Source organism: Monodelphis domestica, chromosome 1, assembly GCF_027887165.1.
Source record: "Monodelphis domestica isolate mMonDom1 chromosome 1, mMonDom1.pri, whole genome shotgun sequence".
Classification (NCBI taxonomy): Eukaryota; Metazoa; Chordata; class Mammalia; order Didelphimorphia; family Didelphidae; genus Monodelphis; species Monodelphis domestica.
Window position 1 is genome coordinate 208,812,351 of NC_077227.1, and position 20,134 is coordinate 208,832,484.

Consider the following 20,134-nt stretch of genomic DNA (forward strand, 5'->3'; position numbering starts at 1 on the left):
AAACCCTTCTAGTATCTTTGCTGAGAAAACCCCCCATGGAGTCCTGAAGAACAAGCCATGACTGAAACACTACGCTTGGGGACAACAGTCTTAGAGAGTCGCTCAGAGCACTAGGTTAAGTCCAGGGTCATACAGCCAGTCTGTGTCATAGGCAGGATTTGAACCCAGGTCTTCCTGGCATCAAGGTCAGCTGTCCTCACTATATTCTGCCATCCTGGCTTTTCTGCCCTCAAAACTCCACTTATATTGATTCTTCTACCTCTCTAATGGCTTCTTCAATATCTCTTTTATCATCTTGCCTACTTCCTTCAGCACTCCCAGCAACTATGAATATCCCCAAAGGCCAGACCAACACTTCTTATCAGTACCATTCACATCCAGCACTTGGTTATGGCCTATCTTGCATGATCTCGGATGGTGTAAATCACATTTCCCCTTCAAAAAAGCTTAGGGCCATGATCGTGTAACTGGGCAAGTGAAACATATTTATTAAGCACCTGCTACATGACAGGAACTATGCTAAGTACTTTGCAAATCGCTTGGCACATTTGTTCTGTTTTCCTCATCTGTAATGTGGGAGGGCATGGGGCAATGTAATCCTGAAGGCTCCTTCTAGCTCTGGACGCTATGATTATTGCACAATGCTGGAAGAAAGAAGACAAGTGAAAACGTACAGACTCATACGGTGTTAGGAACTAGGAAATGTCAGTCTCTCAAATCTATTGCCTGACTTGTGCTGTTCTCCCTTCCCCAGATGCTCACCAGCCATCATCTTCTGAGCCTCATAGGGCTCCATGTAGCCATCATTCTCCGGCATTTTCTCCGTCGGGCCCACTGGTACTGCTGGGCCCTCGCCTGTTTCTTGAGCATCAAAAGGATCGGCATAGTCTTCTAAGATTGCCAGCTGCAGGGGGAACGAGGGTATTGGAGGGAAGGAGGAGAAAGAGATGAATAAAAGGAGCCTGGGAGAGAGCCTATGCAGACCCTTTACCAAGGATTCTTAACCTGAGGTTCATGATCTTGTCTTTAAATTATGTTTTGTAAAAGACAATTCTGAGAAAGGGTCCACGGGCTTCACAAGACTGCCAAAAAGGAGTCCATGACACCAAAAAGATTAAGAACTCCTGATTTAGACAACCACCTAAACATCTATAAAAGCCATTGCAGTAGAGCAGAAAGAGCCCTGGGGCTTTGAGTCCATGGAAATCCTGCCTGACCTTGAGCTGACCACTAGAATTTTCTGGAGTTCAGTTTCATCTATAAAACCAGAAGGGGGACTGGAGGACCTCTGCAAGCCCTCGCAGCTCTAAATCTGCGACCCCCACTTCTTTTTTCCTCCCCACGAAGACCCACACTTTCAGGATATTGGTCCTTTCAGTCTGGAAAGATGCTCCAGGTCCTACTCTACTCTCAGAATTACAGGGAGTCCCTGTACCTAGATTAAATGAAGACCGCGGTGTCACTAAACTCCCACTCCCTCCACCAATTTCCCAAATAGTGGCAGACCACTCCAATGGGGCTGGGAATCTCAGTTCATCCTAAGATGGGCCTTGCCATCTGCCCTGTAACGGAACCCTTGGGAACTTTCCAGTGGCCCTTCAGCCCCTCTATGCCTTGCCCTTCCCACATAAGAATATGAGCTTCTTGAGAACAGGGGTTGCCTTTTTGTTTGTCCCCATCGCTTAGCAGGGCAATTGGCATTTATCAGGGAAGCATTTAATAAATGTTTTTCTTTCATTTATTAAGCTCTTGGCCCCCAGGCAGTCGGTGAATAATACCGTGCTGTAGCCTGAGCCAAGTGTCTTTCCTGTCATTGTTCCTGTCTCTGGTTCCCCCACTCCATCGAAGCCTAGAGCCAGGGCATAACTAACTGGCCAGGAAATGGTTTTGGATCTCGATGGGGGTGTAGGCAGAGGCAGGACTGCTTGTAACCACTTGTCAAAAGGAGCCCAAGGCTCACCGCAGCCAAGACCCAACACATACCATCGAGTAGCTTCCTTGCCCTTAGTTCCACTCCAATCCCCAGCGGCAAAGCTCTGCCCTCTGCTGCTTTAATAAGGGAGTGTATGACCGAGACACTCACTCCCAAGAACTGTCCACAAGTTCCATGTTTGACCTCAAGTCCACCAGTGGACTTGGGCCCTGAGGGAGACACGGATTCTGTTTCAGTACTTCTAATTGCTACACACACACACACCCTGCTCCCCCTGACCATGCCTTACTTAGCAAACGGTTACAGGAACTGCTATAGCAAAATCAATCTATCACTTGGCTCCAACTTTGTGCTATGGAGGAGCCTCCCCAGGCTGTCATTGGGCCTGCATTTAAGGCTTTTCTACTTTAGTAGATTCTTGTGTTTTGATAGCAGGCCTTGGGACTTTCTGAGGTCATCCCCCACAACATGATAAGGCCCTGGAAGAAAATTTTGAGAGCAAAAAAATTTCCCTTCATTACCACCTTCTCTGGAATTCACATAGTGCCTGATAGCTTTCCTCACAAAACCCTGTAGGTGTGTAGGATAAATATAATTATTCCCATTTTATAGATTAGAAAATTAAGGTTCAGAGGGAATCAGTTTTTTTCTACCTAAAGCAGGAGACTCAAAAATTAAAACTCCACTAAGGGGCAGCCATGTAGCACAGTGGATAGAGCCCCATGTCTATAGACAGGAGGTCCTAGGTTTAAATGTGGTCTGATACTTCCTAGCTGTGTGACCCTGGGCAAGTCACTTAACCTCACTTACCTAGCCCTTACTACTCTTCTGCCTTAAAACTGATATCCAGTATTGTTAAGAAAGGTAAGGGTTTTTTAAAATTGAATTAAAACTTTTGGGATGTCCTATCGAACATTAACATTACATAAAAATGTAATAATGCAAATTGCAAAAAATGAGCAGTTTTTGAAAGATTTAAGAACTCTGATCAAATGCAGTTATCAACTCCAAGACTATTGATGAATATTCTCCATCCCTTTCTGGACATGGCCAACATGGGACTTTACTTCTTTTTATCAGGGTTGTGCTTTTTCTTTTCTTTTTTGGGGGGCAAGGTAAAGAGGAAGAATAAATACTTAATAAATTTAAAAAATTTTATAGATAAAAGAGGAAAAAATAAAGCAGAGGTTCTTAATCTAGAGTTCATGAATTTTTTTAAATAAAGAACTTTTCCCAGTATAACTATTTTTCTTTGTAATCCTAAGTATTTTATTTTATGCATCTAATAACATTGTTCTGAGAAGAAGAGATCCAGACTTCCCAGGACTGCCAGGGGTCCATGACATGACAAAAGGATAAGAGCTCTTAAGGAAGGGGCAGCTCAGTGGCTCAGTGAATAGAGAGCTAGGCTGGAGACAGGAGGTCCTTTGTTCAAATCTGACTTTAGACACTTCCTAGCTAGAGCCCTTCACTCTGTTGCCTTAGAACTGATTTAGTAATAATTCTTTTTTTTTAAATTTTATAATATTTTATTTGATCATTTCCATGCATTATTCATTAAAGACAAAGATCATTTTCTTTTCCTCCCCCCGCCCCCCGTAGCCAACGCGTGATTCCACTGGGTATCACATATGTCTTGATTCGAACCCATTGCCAAGTTGTTAATATTTGCATTAGAGTGTTCGTTTAGAGTCTCTCCTCTGTCATGTCCCCTCAACCGCTGTAGTCAGGCAGTTGCTTTTCCTCAGTGTTTCTACTCCCACAGTTTGTCCTCTGCTTATGAATAGCGTTTTTTTCTCCTAGATCCCTGCAGATTGTTCAGGGACATTACACCACCACTAATGGAGAAGTCCATTACGTTCGATTATACCACAGTGTATTAGTCTCTGTGTACAATGTTCTTCTGGTTCTGCTCCTTTAGTAACAATTCTAAGACTGAAGGTAAGAGTTTAAGAAAACCAAACCCCAAGAAGCCAGGTAATCAAATGATAAATGAAAAAATGATAGAGGTATAGAAATATAAGTAGAAATATAAGGGACCATTTTCCAGTTTGCCTCAGTATCTCTCATTTTAAGTGTTCAATAAACTTTGTTTTTAACATGTTGAATGTGTAACAGTTTCTTTCACTTTATGAGAGCTCCAAACAGTGTGCTGATAAATATTTAACAATAGGTTCTCCAAAGCAAAATGAAATGTGCCCAAAACACACAAGTTTAATCTGCATTATTAACATTTTCTCCAATATTTTGTTAGGTCTGAATAACCAATAAATCAATAAATTTTAGGATTCTCCAATTTCTAAAATATAAATGCTCACACTGAAAATTTAACAATCAGCTCAGAGCCGGTTCAACCTGGCTGCAGCATACACTGGAATCTACTGATTATCTTCACAAAGGGAGTGGATTTCACTTGCCTAGCATCCCCCTCAACTACCAAGTTGGAAGGACTCCGAAAGGTCAGAAGAAAAGATAAAGTGGGAGTTTGGCCAAAGAACTCAAGATAGAAGCTGACAGTATTAAATGGCATAAAATCACCTTTCTTTACAATAACTTTACTAACTTAAGCTGTGAACCCTTGGGTCCTTTAATTTCATAATAAAGTTTTTAAACCCTTATCTTGCCTTGGCAAAAGTAAAAAAAGAAAGAAGGAAGGAAGGAAGGAAGGAAGGAAGGAAGGAAGGAAGGAAGGAAGGAAGGAAGGAAGGAAGGAAGGAAGGAAGGAAGGAAGGAAGAAGGATTAACTGAGTGACCAGGGAATAAGCACCAGCCAATATTTCTCAGTATTTAGTCAGGGAGAAGGGAGATGGGATTTACCCTATTAGCATTGGTTCTTGTTATTGTTTAGTTGTTCTCAGTCATATTTGACTCTTTGTGACCCCTTTTAGGATTTTCTTAGCAAAGATACTACAGTGGTTTTCTTGTCCTTTTCTAGCTTGCTTTACAGATGAGGAAACTGAGGCAAATAGGGTTAAGTAACTTGCCCAGGGTCACACACAAGTATCTGAGGCCACATTTGAACTCAGGTCTTCCTGAACCAGGCTTGGCACTCTTATCTGCTATGCCATCCAGCTGTCCATTGGCATTGGTACAGAAGCAAGAAGAAACCCTCTAGTTCAGGGTTTGGAGTAGTACATTGGTGGAAAGTTGTTCCAGGGCTCTTGTGAGTACTCAACAAATATTTGTCAAGTAAATAATGAACTAAGGGACCAGGCTCTGGGAGCAGAGGGCATTGGCCCCAGGTACAGGAAAGGTAAGGATTAGGGGTAGGTTATAATAGATAAAAGAAGAATTGAGCTTGTTACACTCACCCTTCCTTCCCTTTCTCTACTGGCTAATCTCCCAAGGTTCCTTTGCCCACATCATCCCTCTCTGTCCCCTACAAACATGACCCACAATGCCACCTTTTCTTGAACTTCTCAACAATGCTTTTAAAATCCCTGTTGGCCCCATCACCCAACTTAAGAGATACTTGATGTTCTCCTCCCAGGAGCCCCAGGGAGAGGCGGGCAGCAGGGTGCAGTCTGGAGGACAATGGAGCCTTTCTGAGAGCAGGGCACAAGGCTGGAGAGGCTGAGGGAGCAGTCGCACCCAACCCTGCTCCCGGGGGACCAGTGGGAGGGAGACAAAAGCACCCATCCCACCGAGGGGCTGCCAATACCAACAAGCCACATGGGAAAGAGGGGAGTGGGATGGGAAGGGAACAAAGCAAGGCAGGAAGCGGCTTTGAGGGGCCTGAGGGAATGTGAGCAGCTCCATTCACTTTTTGCCAGAATTGAGGCCCAAGGCCAGCAATGGGTTTGTGTCTCGGACAGATTAGGGCTGCATGATCCAATTGGGTCAGAGGCTTTGAGTGTGACTCAAATTACACCTGAGCATAGGAGCTGGGATTTGGATGGCTCTCTTTCCTCTTGGCCTCTCACAAAGAGACCTTAGCTGGCAAGAGATGGAGAAAAATCTCTCTAATTTGGATATCTCCTCTTGGTTCCTAGACTTCCATGACCCGCCCTTCTGGAGCTCCCTTTTGTACTGAGGATTTCTGTGCCACAAGACAGGCCAGTTCAGTAATCATAATTCCTTGTTTCAGTTTCCTAGAGAGAACTGGATTTAAGAGTCAAATGAGTTGGGTTCAAATTCCGACTTTGTTATTTAGTACCTATATGAACTTTGGCAAATCATTTAATTTTCTAGGCTTAAGTTTCCTTCTCTGTACAATATTGGGGGTGGGGCAGCTATGTGGCACCATGAATAGAGTGTCAGGCCTGGAATGTGGAGACACTTCCTAGCTGTGTGACCCTGGGCAAGTCACATAATCCCAATTGCCTAGCCTTTGACTTTCTGTCTTAAGAGTTTTTTGTTTTTTTTTAACCCTTACCTTCTGTCTGAGTCAACACTGTGTATTGGCTCCAAGGCAGAAGAGTGGTAAGGGCTAGGCAATGGAGGTCAAGTGACTTGCCCAGGGTCACACAGCTGGGATGTGTCTGAGGCCAGATTTGAACCTAGGACCTCCCATCTCTAGGCCTGACTCTCAATCCACTAAGCTACCCAGCTGCCCCCAAGAGTTTTTACTAAGGTAGAAAGTAAGAGTTTAAAAAAATAAAAAAATAGAGAGGTTAAATGAGATAACTGCTAAGGACCCTCCCAGTGTGGAAGCTATGAATCCATAAACTCGTTTTGTTCCATGGCAGTCTAGACACAGGACTCCACCTCTCCTCACCACCTACGGATATAGGCTATCTTAAAAGGCAAAAAAACCCCAACAACAACAAAAAACAAATTCACATGAACCAAGGGACTCTACAATAGGACACAGCATTGAAGGTACATAGGATTTGGGCATTTCCACACTATAAGGGGGTGAAAAAGCTTCCACCAAAATGTGAGCTGATCCACCCTTCCCCACCCCACCTACAGAGCCAGAGTCAGAGCCAACATGCACTAGAATCAGTGAGTGAGTGAGAGGAACCTCTGGAGTAAGTGAGGGGCATCTCTGGGTCCTTGGCAGCTGAATGAGACCACCGAGGACCTACCCCTGAGAGCAGCTAGACTTGAGACCCCAGCAGGCTGAAGAGGGCAGACCTTGGGAGCCCACACAGAGAAGGGCAGTAAACAGTAGAAGCTGCAGAGACCAGAGAGGTGGCCTCAGGTGAAAGCCATGCTCCTTAGCTCCATGCCCAGAGAGCCTGCCCCCCTCACTCAGACTTCTGACTGGAAAGGGAAGAAAAAACCACCATAGTGATGGCAAACAACGCCCAAGAAAAACAACTTCCCAACACCACGAAAAACAAGAAGGCATTGTCTCTGGATAATTTTTATGGAGGAAAAATCCAGACTACAGAGGAAATAACAGAAGATGACATACAAATAAATGCATCCAACCCTTCCCAAAAAATGGAAATTGACCACAAGCTCTCGAAGAATTTAAATTGGAGCTTATCAAAAAGATGGAAGGATTTTGGCAAGAAAAGTGGGAAACAGTTCAAAAAGAAAAGAACAGTTTAAAGGACAAGAACTCCCAATTGGAGAAATAGCTGGAAGCCACGTAAAGCAGGAGAGATCAAACCAAAAAGGAAAATAAAAAGATTATAGTAGAAAACCAGTCCGTAAAGACCAGAATCATGCAATTGGAAGCCAATGATCTTGCAAAACAGCAAGAATTAATAAAGCAAAGTCAAAAGACTGACAAAATAGAAGAAAACATAAAATAGGTCACTGACAAGATAATAGATCAGGAAAACCACTGGAAGAGACAATTTGAGAATCATCGATCTACCTGAAAACCCAGATATAAACAGAAATCTTGATAGCATACTACAAGAAAGTATCCAAGAAAACTGCCCTGATGTACTTGAACAAGGGGGCAAAATAGGCATTGAAAGAGTTCATAGAACAACCTCTACACTAAATCCTCAAAAGACAATCCCCAGAAATGTAATTGCTAAATTCAAGAGCTTCCAAGCTAAGGAGAAAAAATTTTTTTTATTTTATAATATTTTATTTGATCATTTCCAAGTATTATTCATTAAAGACAAAGATCATTTTCTTTTCCTCCCCCCACCCCCCGTAGCCAACGCGTGATTCCACTGGGTATTACATGTGTTCTTGATTCAAACCCATTGCTATGTTGTTAATATTTGCATTAGGGTTTCCTTTAGAGTCTCTCCTCTGTCATGTCCCCTCAACCGCTGTAGTCAGGCAGTTGCTTTTCCTCAGTGTTTCTACTCCCACAGTTTATCCTCTGCTTATGAATGGTGTTTTTTCTGCTGGATCCCTGTGGATTGTTCAGGGACATTACACCGCCATTAATGGAGAAGTTCATTACATTCGATTATAGCACAATGTATTAGTTTCTGTGTACAATGTTCTCCTGGTTCTGCTCCTCTCGCTCTGCATCACTTCCTGGAGGTCGTTCCAGTCTCCATGGAATTCCTCCACTTTATTATTCCTTTTAGCACAATAGTATTCCATCACCAACATATACCACAATTTGCTCAGCCATTCCCCAATTGAAGGGCATCCCCTCGTTTTCCAGTTTTTGGCCACCACAAAGAGCACAGCTATGAATATTTTTGTACAAGTCTTTTTGTCCATTATCTCTTTGGGGTACAGACCCAGCAGTGCTATGGCTGGATCAAAGGGTAGATATTCTAAGGAGAAAATTTTACAAGAAGCCAAAAAAGAGGCAATTCAAATATCAAGGTTCACCAATCAGGATTACACAAGATCTGGCAGTTTCCATACTAAAGGACCCCAAGGCTTGGTAATATGATATTCAGAAAAGGAAGAGAATCTAGTCTTTAACCAAGGATCACATACCCATCAAAACTGACTATATACTTCCAAGAGAAAGTATGGGCATTCAATAAAATAGAAGATTTCTAAGTATTTGTAAAGAAAAGACCAGAACTAAGTAGTTTGATATCCAAACACAAAAATTAAGAGAAACATGAAAAGATAAATAAGAAAGAGAGGGGAAAGGGGAAAAATTTTTTTTAATTTAAATCTTCTTCTTTAAGGGCTTCAATAAGATCAAATTGTTTATATTAATATATGGGAAAATGTTATTTGTAACTCCATTTACACCAGTTTTAGTTCCTTCCCTTTCTTTATTTCCTTCTCATTTGTCTGTACTTAATTACTCTTAGCTTATGAAATTAATAATAAAGGCAAATTTTCCCTACAAGCTCAGACTGAATCATGCCTCCTCGTTCTTCTCCTCCAGAAGAAGCCATCTACCTACCCAGGAAATAGTCCCTATTGTCAGTAAGATAAGTGCCACTGAGAGCAATACAAGGAGAATGCTGTTCCTAGTAACAACAATACTGTAAGGATGATCAACTGTGAAAGCCTTAGGTCCTCTGATCAAGGCAATGATCCAAGGCAATTCCAATGGACTCACAGTGAAAAATGCTATCATCCACCTCCAAAGAGAGAACTGATGAACTTGAAGCCTGTTGGAAGCATACTTTGGAAGGGAGATTCTTATTTTTCTTGCCTTTTTTGTGTGTTTTCAATTGCAGCATGTCTAATATGTAAATATTTTGAAGGACTTCCCATATATTATTATTTTTTAAACCCTTATCTTCTGTCTTAGAATCAATACTGTGTATTGGTTCTAAGGCAGAAGAGTGGGAAGGGCTAAGCAATGGTGGTTAAGTGACTTACCCAGGATCACACAGCTAGAAAGTATTGAGACTAGATTTGAACCCGGGACCTCCATGTCTCTAGGTCTGGCTCTCAATTCACTGAACTACCCAGCTGCCTCTCTTCCCACGTATTATTGATATCCTATTGCTTGGCTTCTCAAGAGGTAAGGGAGGGGGAGAATTTGGAACTCAAAAAATTTCTAAATGAATGCTAAAATGGTTTTTCCACATAATTGGGAAATATTTAATGAAATAAATAAAAATAATAATTTTTCAATAACATAAGGACCACTGAGATGCTTTGGTTCTATTGTGTTTGTATGTAGTAGGTGTTCAACAAACAGTAACCAAATAAATTATTCAGGATTCCAACTTAATTTGTATCCTTCTCCCTTTAATTAAGAGTTGATAGTGAAGAGCTCAGTGTTAAACCTTGAAAATTTATGTATATTTAGATAGGATCATCCCTGCTCTCACTGAGTTTATAATCTCTTAGGTAGAGATTATATAAACACAAATAACTATGATGCAGACATAGACAAAGAATTATGTGAAGTCTGAGGAATAGTGGAAAAGCCCATTACCAAATTTTTTGGCTGAGGAGTTAGCATTGGGGCTTAAAGCTTCATGACATTTAAGTTTGACTTCAAAGGTGGTTTTGGATTCCAATAGGCAAAAAAGGGAAAAGAAAGCATTTCAGGTACAGAAAACCAACCAAGCAAAGGTTAGGGATGGGAGAAAGTATGGGATAGTTTTAGTAAAGTAATTTGGCTTGGTGGAAGCATAAAACATGTAAAGGAATGTAATATGAAATAAGACTGTGAAGGTAGGGTGGTACCAGATTGTGAGGTGAGGAGCCTTGAATGCCAGAGTAGGACCTTTACTTGGTAAACATTAGGGAAACAAAGAAATTTGGGGGCTGAGAAATGACATGATGGTTCAGAAGACAAAATCTTCTGAAAAACAAACAAACAAGAAGTCTGGCAGCAGCAAGTACATGAAAGAGGGACTGAATGGGTTAAAAAGAAAATAAAGACATTAAAACCTATTGGGAAAATGCTACAAAAGTCCAGGCAAATCCATTAGGAGGGTCTTCTACTAACAGACTGCTAGGTGGGGTGATAGAAGGTCCAGTGCTGGGTCAAAAATAATCCAGCTTCAGATGCTTACTAGCTGTGTGACTCTAGGCAAGTCACTTAAACTCTCTTTGCCTCAGTTTCTCATCTGCAAAATGGGAATAATAAGAGCATCTACTTCCCAGTGGTGTTATGAGGATCAAATAAGATAATAATTATGAAGTGCCTGCATATTATGAATTATACAAATGTCAGTTGGATGATGATGATGATGGGGCAAAAGGGAGAATGAAGGAGAATCCCAGAGTGTCAGACAGGGATTTCTCCCTTGAAGAGAACTTCTCACTTCAAATGTATATAAGATGTGGAATGTGAGCAATTTAATTCTTCTTTACTTAAATGAGAGTTTGTATAAAGAACTTTGCAAACCTAAAAGTTTTATGTAAATACAAGTTATTATCATTATTATTATTACTCTCAGAGCTGAGGTCTTATTTAACCTATTCTGGACTTTCAGTGGATTTGGAAGCGAGACCAAGCAGAACTATGGAATGGTGGGAAAAATGCCAGTTTGGGAGTCTATAAAGACCTGGCCTGAAATCTTGGCTCTGTCCCATTCTATAGGAGTGCTTTGGGGAAGTCACTCATTCCTTGGGCCTCAGTTTCTTGATCTGTTACAATAAAGGCTATACTGGATGATTTTTTAGAAAAAATCCTTACCTTCTGTTTTAGAATCAATACTTTGTTTTTGGTTTCAAGGCAAAGAGCACTAAGAGCTAAGCAATGGGGGTTAAGTAACTTGCCAAGGGTAGGAAGTATCTGAAGTCAAATTTGAACCCAGGACCTCCTATATCTAGGCCTGTCTTTCAATTCACTGAGCGACCTAGATGCTCTCTGTACTGGATGATTTTTAAAGTTCTTTCCAGTTCTAAAATTCCAATTCTTAGAATAAGATTTCAATCTCCCTGTTGGTTATCCAATCATTGTTGAATCGATCAGTTGTGTTCAACTCTTCATGACCCTGTGGACCATACTATCAGTGGGATTTTCCTGGCAAAGATACTAGGGTGGTTTGCCATTATATTCTTCTCCAGTGAATTAAAGCAAACAGAGGTTAAGTGACTTGCCCAGGTTCACATAGCTGGATTTAAACTTAGATCTTCCTGACTCCAGGTCCAACACTATCCACTTAGCCATCCAGCTGCCTCTAGGATCTCCAATACCTCTTCCATTCTGTAAAGTAACTTGGAAGTATGGCTCAAATGCTTCTCAACTTTGCATACTTTCTGACCCATTAATATTTCTACTAGATCCAAAGAGATCAAAGAAGAAAAGGGCCTATATGTACAAAAATGTTTGTAGCAGTTCTTGTTTCAGCAGCAAAGAAATGGAAACCAAAGGGATTCCCAATTGGGGTATAGCTGAACAAATTATGGTATATGAAATTAATGGAATCTATTTGAGACAGAAGAAATGATGAAAAGAACAGTTTCCGAGAAACCAGGGAAGACTTGTCTGAACTGATGCAGAGTGAGCAGAATTTGCACAATAATAAACACTGCAAAAACAAACAACTTTAAAAGAGGTAAGTACTCTGATCAAGGCAACCTCTAACCATGGTTTTCCAGATGATCCAGGATGAATTATGGCTGTCCAATTCCTGACAGAGAGAAGTGATAGATACAGAATGAAAATTGTATCATTGTACGTCAACAATGTTAGTTTGTTTTGCTTAAACTATGTATATTTGTTAGAGAGGTTTTATTTTGTTTCTTTTTAAATGGGGGGGGAGGGCTGGGGGAGGGAGAAAAGAAGTGCTTGTTGATTAAAATTTTCATTTAATTAAAAAAAATAAACATTATCATGCTTTCAATAGCCTCCCTTCCATCCATCACACAGCCAATCCCTTGTTTTGTTCTGCTACTGTTGTGGGTTCTAGATGAAAGGGAAACACTAGGCTTTTGCTCCTAAGGCCTGGGTCTGGCAGTCATCCTCCCAGACCTGGCACCTTATTCTCCTCCTACCTATATGCCATTCTGGGCTAGTGCCCACAGCCACTACCACTCCCAGAGTGGCAGTGTGGATTTCTACAGCCTCAGCTCCAGACCTCAGTGCCTGTAGGCAGCACAGGTGACAGAGTGGCGGCTACCTCAATGACTCTACTATTCGGTTCCCAGCTCCCACACCCTGCATCTGGAAGTTGCTGCCCCCATCCCTGGGTTGGGACACTCCACAGGATCCCGCCCATAGGGAGGGAGCCAGCAGGAGCAAGGAATGTTTGCCGCCCAAGCTGGCATAGCATACATACCTGACCTGTCCTACCTGTGGGACTTTCCCTAGACTTCTCCCTCACTGTGGCAGGCAGTAAACTGCCTCCATCTATCTCTGCCCATGGACAGTTTGTCTATGCCCTGCCTCCTGCCATAACAATGGCTGGCATTTATACAATGCTTTGATATTTGTGAAGTAAGGGCAGCTAGGAGGCTCAGTGAATACAGACAGGACTTTAAAAAAAATTCTTCATGTTTTAAATTTATACAATGGCGAGCAGGCACCTTCAGAACTAGGTCCTGGCTTCAAATCCAGCCTCAGATACTTCTTAGTTTTGTGACCCAGGGCAAGTCACTTAACCTCAATTGTCTTACCTTCTTACCATAAAAATGATAGATAGTACTTATGTAGTGCTTTAAGATTTGCAAAGTAAGGGCAGCTAGGTGGCTCAGAGAATACAGCCAGGCCCTTTTTAAAATAATTCTTCATGTTTTAATTTTACTCAATGGCTATCAGGCACCTTCATAAGTAGTTCCTAGGTTCAAACCTGGCCTCAGACACTTCCTAGCTATGTGACCCTGGACAAGTCATCCAACCTCAGTTGTTTAGCCTTCCAGCCATAAGAATAATAGATGACATTTATAGAGTGCTTTAAGATTTGCAAAGTAGGAGTGGCTTGGAATCAATATGATTCTGAAACAAAAGGTAAGGATTAAAAAAAAAAAGATTTGCAAAGTGCTTTGCATGCTACCTCAAATTACTCCTTTGGGGTAAGTACTGTTATTATCTTGAACTTAATAGATGAGGAAATTGAGGCTCAAAAAGAGTGAGTGGCTTGCTCAGGGTCACACATCTAATAAGTCAGTAGCAGGAATCAAAATCCAATCTTCTTTTGCCCAAGTCTAGCTGTGTTTCCTTACTGCCCTCCTTCTGAAAACTGAAGTAGAAGCAACCATAACTTCCAGCCCCCACCTTCTCTTTAGGTTCCTACATCCGTTATCTTTACTTGGCTATGAAAACCTCTTCCCAGATCCCTGAATCACAAAATCTCCGAGTTGGAAAGGAAAAACAGACTTCATCTGGCCCAGTTTACATGTGAAGCATGAATTCCCTTGACAATAGTCACTGGGAACTCATTACCACTGATCAGGCCCCATCAATTTTGGAACAGATTTAGCTGTCAGGAAGTTGATCCTGGTATTAATCGGATATCTTCCTCCTTATTGCTTACACTCTCCTTGGTGCTGGTCATTGGTCCTGTTTCTACCCTCCAGGGCCAAGTAGAACAAAGCTTTATTACCCTCCTCAACTAAGGGTTTAATTTAATGCCCTCCTCTCCTCTCTAGGACTCTTTAAATAGCTGAAGACAATCAAAATGTTCCCCCACCTTACCTTCAGTGCTTCTCTAGATAAACCTAAGATCACAAAGCTAAAGCTGAAAGGGAGCTTAGAGGCCAGGGAGCCTAACCTCTCCTTTTACAGCTTAAGGGAAGAGGGAAACAAGCATTTATTAAGTTCCTACTCCAAGCTCTATTAAAGATAGCTGGGTAGTGAATTGGCTGAGAGTGCCAGGATAGGAGTCAGAAAGACTTGAGTTCAAATCTAGCCTCAGATACTTCCTAGCTGTGTGACCCTGGGCAAGTCACTTAACCCTATTTGCCTTAGTTTTCTCATCTGTAAAATAACCTAGAGAAGAAAATGACAAACCATTCCAGTATCTCTGCCAAGAAATGGAATCACCAAGAATCTGAAATGACTGACCAACAAATTGTAAGCACTATGAAGTGCCAAGCACTGAGCTAAGCACTTTGGCAAAATTATTTCATTTGAAACAAGCCTGGGAGATAGGTGTTGTTATCATCCACATCTTACAGTTGAAGAAACTGAGGCAAACAGAAGTTAAGTTACTTGTCCAATGTCATACAATGTCAAACACGTCTGAAAGGGGATTTGAATCCAGATATTTATGACTCCAGAATCCAATGCCCTTTATCCACTGGGTCAGGCTGCCTCTCTAAGTCCTTCCACTCAAAGTCACAGAATGTGAGTCTCCTTAACAGCCAGATGGCTTTCCTCTGATTTTTTTTTTAAACCCTTACCTTCAGTCTTCGAACCAATTATTTCTAAGGCAAAAGAGAGGTAAGAGCTAGGCAATGGGAATAAAATGACTTGCCCCAAATCACACAACTAGAAAGTATCTGAGGCCAGATTTGAACCTAGGATCTCCCCCCCATCTTTAGGTCTGGCTCTCAATCCACTGAGCCACCTAGTTTACCCTTCCTCAGATCTTAATGTTAATTTATCAATGCCCCTCCTAAAATTGAAGACAGATTTCTCCAAAAGTTTTAATGCAGTTTTTAAGCCTTAATAACTTTAGTTATAATGGCTACCCATGCCAGCCTAACAGAAATGCTTACTTAAATCAGCTTAAGCTATTAACACTTAAAATTGCACTGAGATTTTGGGATACTGAACCACACTACTGGTTATTAGAGGTATAATACTCTCAACCAAACAATATTTATTAATCGCCTACTATGTGCCAGGCACTGTGCCTCTGATTTCCTAAACTTGATACTCTGCCCTTCTCAAAGCAGCCAAGAATCTCAATTTTTTTGGGGCTGTCATGTCACCTTACAGGCTCTCAGCAAGTCTGGGGTCCACTAACCTTCAATTTTTTCAGCCAGACTTCTGTTCAGCCATTTTTAATTGGGAAATTGATTTGCTTAACCCATTTCATTTATTCCTAACAACACTGCTCCTGTTTTGATGTGGGCAGGGTAAATTATAACAACATTACTGTCATCTCACTAGTCCTGGGTACTACCTTTTATTAATTCCATCCGATTCTTGTAGTCACCCTTAGGTAAAGAATGGGGTGGGTAGGTGGCACAATGGATAAAGTGCCAGATCTGGAATCAAGGAGATCTGATTTAAAACCCAAATTCAGATACAAACTATGTGACCTTGGGCAAGACATTCAACCTTGTTCGCCTCGGTTTCCTCATCTGTAAAATGATCTGGAAAAGGAAATTACAAACTACTCTAGAATCTTTGCCAAGAAGAACCCAAATGGGGTCATGAAGAGTTGAATGACTGAAAAACTGAGGAACAACTAGATATAAAAGATTTTTAATATAAAAAGATAGAATTTTTTTTTAATTTCCTCAGTTTTCTTATCTGTAAAGTGAGCAGACTCAATGGTCTCTGTGGTCCATTTCAGCTCTAAGATCTCATCACAATGTCTAGGTGACCAATAGAGTCCCAGTAGTGATTTGTGGTCATTTGCTGCTTGGTTGGGGTTTAGAGGCAGTTCATCATCATTCATGACTCTGTGGGGCAGGTACTCAGGATGGGCTGAAAGGCAGAGACCACAGAATCAGAGCTCAGAACTAGACAGGAAAAAATGGATCATCTCAGATGCCTTTGATTATACCTTTTGAAGTGATTTGCCCAAGATCACTTAACCATTCTAGGCTCAGTCATCACAACAGTAGAACAGGGATCTTTACTTATTTTCCTTAGTTATTGTGGGGATCAGCTAATAAAGAATATATATGTGGAGAGGGGGAGGAGGAGAAGGACAAATGTTTTATGTGCTGGGGCTGAGCTCCTAAATCCAATGGGCTACCATTTCCCACTTCATTCACACTCCAGGCAGAAAAATGTGGCCGTTGTTCAGTCGTGTCAGACTCTTCATGACTACATTTGGGGTTTTCTGACACTGACGTGGTTTGCCATTTCCTTCTCCAGATCATTTTATAGATGAGGAAACTAAGGCAAACCAAGGTGAGGTAAGATGCCCAGGGTCACATAACTAGTAAGTGCCTGGCACTCTACTACACCACCTAACTTTCCATGGAGAAAAGTGCCTCAATTTCTTTAAACCTCAATTTCTTCATCTGTAAAACAGGGATAGTCTGGTTTACCAGAGTTCTAAAGACATTCCAGGCATACATACTATCCCGGATGTGGGATCTGCTTTAGGGGGGAGAGCCTACCAATACCTGAAGAAATTGGTAGTTACAATTAAATTTCAAACTCCTTTACTCTGGCTAGAGGGAGGCTGGCGAGTAGGGTTGGGGAGCATTGGCTCAGTGTGTACAGAATCTTAAGATTTTGGACCAGAAGGAAGCTGAGAAGCCATTGAATCCATCCTTTTATTTTTTTTTTTAACTCTTACCATCTTAGAATGGACATTAAATATCAGTTCCAAGGCAGAACAACAGTAAGGGATAGGTGACTAGGGTTAAGTGACTTGCCCAAGGTCACATTGCTAGGAATATCTGAGGTCAGTTTGGAACCCAGGACCTCTCCTCTCCAGGCCTGGTGCTCTATCCACTGTGTTACCTAACTTCACCCATCTCCCTGCCTTAAAGACAAGAAAACTTGAGTCCTAGGTAGGTTATATGATTTGCTGAAGGTTAGTACCAAAAGCAGAATTTGATCCCAAAGCTTCCTGACGCAAGTCTAGCCCCCATTTACTATGGCATATAACCTTGTCAGGTGGGGCCCTATTTATCACTGTTGCTTTGCTAAAGCTGCTATGGTTGGGAGGGAGGTGGTATCCCTTAAAGACTCTGCCCCTGGATCAAGCTGTCTCAGTTCATCTAGCCCCTTCCCAACCACAACAAAGCCTGCAATATCCCAGCTGTTCCTGGCTCCTGGCTGGCATAACTCCAGGGTTGAGGTGTCATTGTGTAGTTAGCCAGCAGCCTGGCAGCAGATTTCTTCCAGCCCTCTAGTGTGTATGAGAATGGGGGAGGGGATGGAGAGATGGAGCAAGCTTGGATGGTCAAGTCATAGCTAGCTAACAACAGGAATGGACAGGGGTTCAAGAAAGTAGCGCTTTCCTTGGGAAGTCTCTCCTATTCTTCACCCCAGCCCTATAAGGTAGTCTTCCCCCAATACTTAATTTCTTCCTCTTTTTAAAAATTATTTTTTATTTTCTTAATTCCTGACTTTCTGTCTTGGCATCAGTTCTAAGGCAGAAGGGCAGCAAAAGCCAGGCAATTGGGGTTAAGTGACCTGCCCAGCATCTCTCAGCTAGGAAGTGTCTATGGTCAGATTTTTTTAAACCCCCACCTTCTGTCTTTGAATCTATATTTAAGTATTGGTTCCAAGACAGAAGAGCAGTAAAGACTAGGCAATTGGGGTTAAGTGACTTGCCCAGGGTCAGATAGGTAGGACATATCTATGCCCAGACACCCCCCCCTTGCCCCCAGAAAAAAAAATTTCACCTTCTGTCTTAGAATCTATATTTAAATATTGTTTCCAAGGTAGAAGAGCAGTAAATGGGGATAAGTGACTCGCCTAGGGTCATACAGCTAGGAAGTGTCTAAGGCCACATTTGAACCTCCCAATTTTAGGTCTGATGCTCTATCTACAGACCCACCTAGCTGTCCCTGAGCCTAGAATTGAACCCAAGTTCTCCCAACTCCAGGCCTGGCTCTCTATCCGCTGTGCTACCTATCTGCCCTCCTGAGCTCTTCTCTTTCCCTAATACCCCTTCCTGTTTGTGTCTAGAGAAGAGGCCTGGGCTAAGGAGTAGCTCTCACAAGGGAGGGTCCATGCCAAATGGACAAAGCTGAAAGGTTTTAGATTGAATGCCTCTTCAGGGCAGGAACTCTATTCTCATGTATTTGTATTTCCCTTTCTCCTAGTGCCTAGCACAGGGTCCTTGAATACCTGCTCACTAATAAAGTCCCATCATGCGGGCTCTAAAGAAACTTTTGTATCTGTGCATTTATACCCAGTATATGAGAAACAATACCAGGTCACAGAGAGGACCAGTCCTGGCTTCAAGTCCTTCCTGGTACTGCCACATCCTGGCAGTGCCCTCAGCAAATAAGACCACCAAAGGCAGAGGGTGCTCCCCTAACCCAGCAATTGCCTTTCTCCAATGAAATCCCTGGTCCCGTCTCTATCCCTACACCCAGCTCTTACTCTCTAACTATCCCTAACACCAAGACGAGTGGCTTCCTAGACTTTATCTAATCATCGCCACCTCCCTATAATTCATTATCTTCTTTTGCTGAATTTTGCCTGGTTTTCCGGAGCCTTTCTGATTAAGGTCTAAGTTCACAATCTGAGTCATCCTTGACCCATTCTCACTCATGCCACATATCCAACTCATTACCAAATCTTGTAATTTCTACCTGCCATCTCTGGACCATCTCAGCTTTTTCACCGGGATCATTGCAATAGGTCTCCTAAGAGTTTGCCTCTCCATACTTCAATCCAACCTTGGTGGACACCAAGCTGCCAAGGTGATATTTTTTAATGTATAGATCTGTTGATGTCACTCCCCTGCTCAGTGAGTTCCAATGGCTCCCTATTACCTCCAGGATTAAATATAAAGTCTTTTTTGGCATTTAAAGCTCTTTGTAATTTACCCTTTTTACCCTGTATACTCTAAAATCCAGCTCTGCTGGCTCACTTGTTCCTCACAGGAGACTTTATCACTAGTTCCATTCCTTTGCAATGGTGAATGATTTCCATGCCTGGAATGTTCTATTTCCTTGCTTCTGAGACCTCTTACATTCCCTGCTTTTCTTCAAGATAACTCAAATTCTGCATTCTGCAGGAGCCTTTCCTGGCTACTTCATCCCTACCCTCAGCCACTAATGCTTTCCCCTTTCAGATTACCCTCATCTACTCAGTATAAATCTTGCATTTATCTGTGTGTTACATTTGGATAGCTTGGTAGCACAGTGGGCAGTGTTGTGTCTAGAGTCTAGAAGACTCATGTTCCTGAGTTTAAATCTGGCCTTGGACATGTACTAGCTGTGTGACCCTGGGTAAGTCACTTAACCCTGTTTGCCTCAGTTTCTTCATCTGTCAAATGAGCTGGAGCATAAAATGGCAAACCACTCCAGTGTCTTTGCCAAAAAGAAAAACCAAATGGAGTAACTAAGTAGAGTCAAGGACAACATGCATTGCATTTAGGTATTGTCTCCTCTATTGGAATGTAAGTTTTTTGAGGATAGGACTAAGGGTTTGCCTTTTTCCCTTTCTTTAATCTCTAGGGCTTGGTTCAGTATGAAACACATTGTATTCACCTAATAAATGCTTGGTGATTTTTCCTTTTAACCCATACCTTCTTACAATCTAAGAGCACTTAGGGCTAGGCAATTGGGGTTAAGTGACTTGCCCTGGGTCACACAGCTATGAAGTGCCAAAATGCTCGTTGATTGCATGAGTAAGAG

General features: G+C 41.9%; 1 protein-coding gene across 3 annotated transcripts in view; it reads right to left on the bottom strand.

The window, feature by feature from the left end:
* SHF (Src homology 2 domain containing F) overlaps positions 1-20,134 on the bottom strand; it is a 36,024-nt gene that overhangs the window by 11,670 nt on the left and 4,220 nt on the right. For all 3 annotated transcript variants that reach the window (XM_056810385.1, XM_056810386.1, XM_056810387.1), the window contains exon 2: positions 763-904. In XM_056810385.1, the coding sequence (XP_056666363.1) occupies positions 763-904 (142 nt within the window). The remainder of the gene's footprint in view (positions 1-762; positions 905-20,134) is intronic.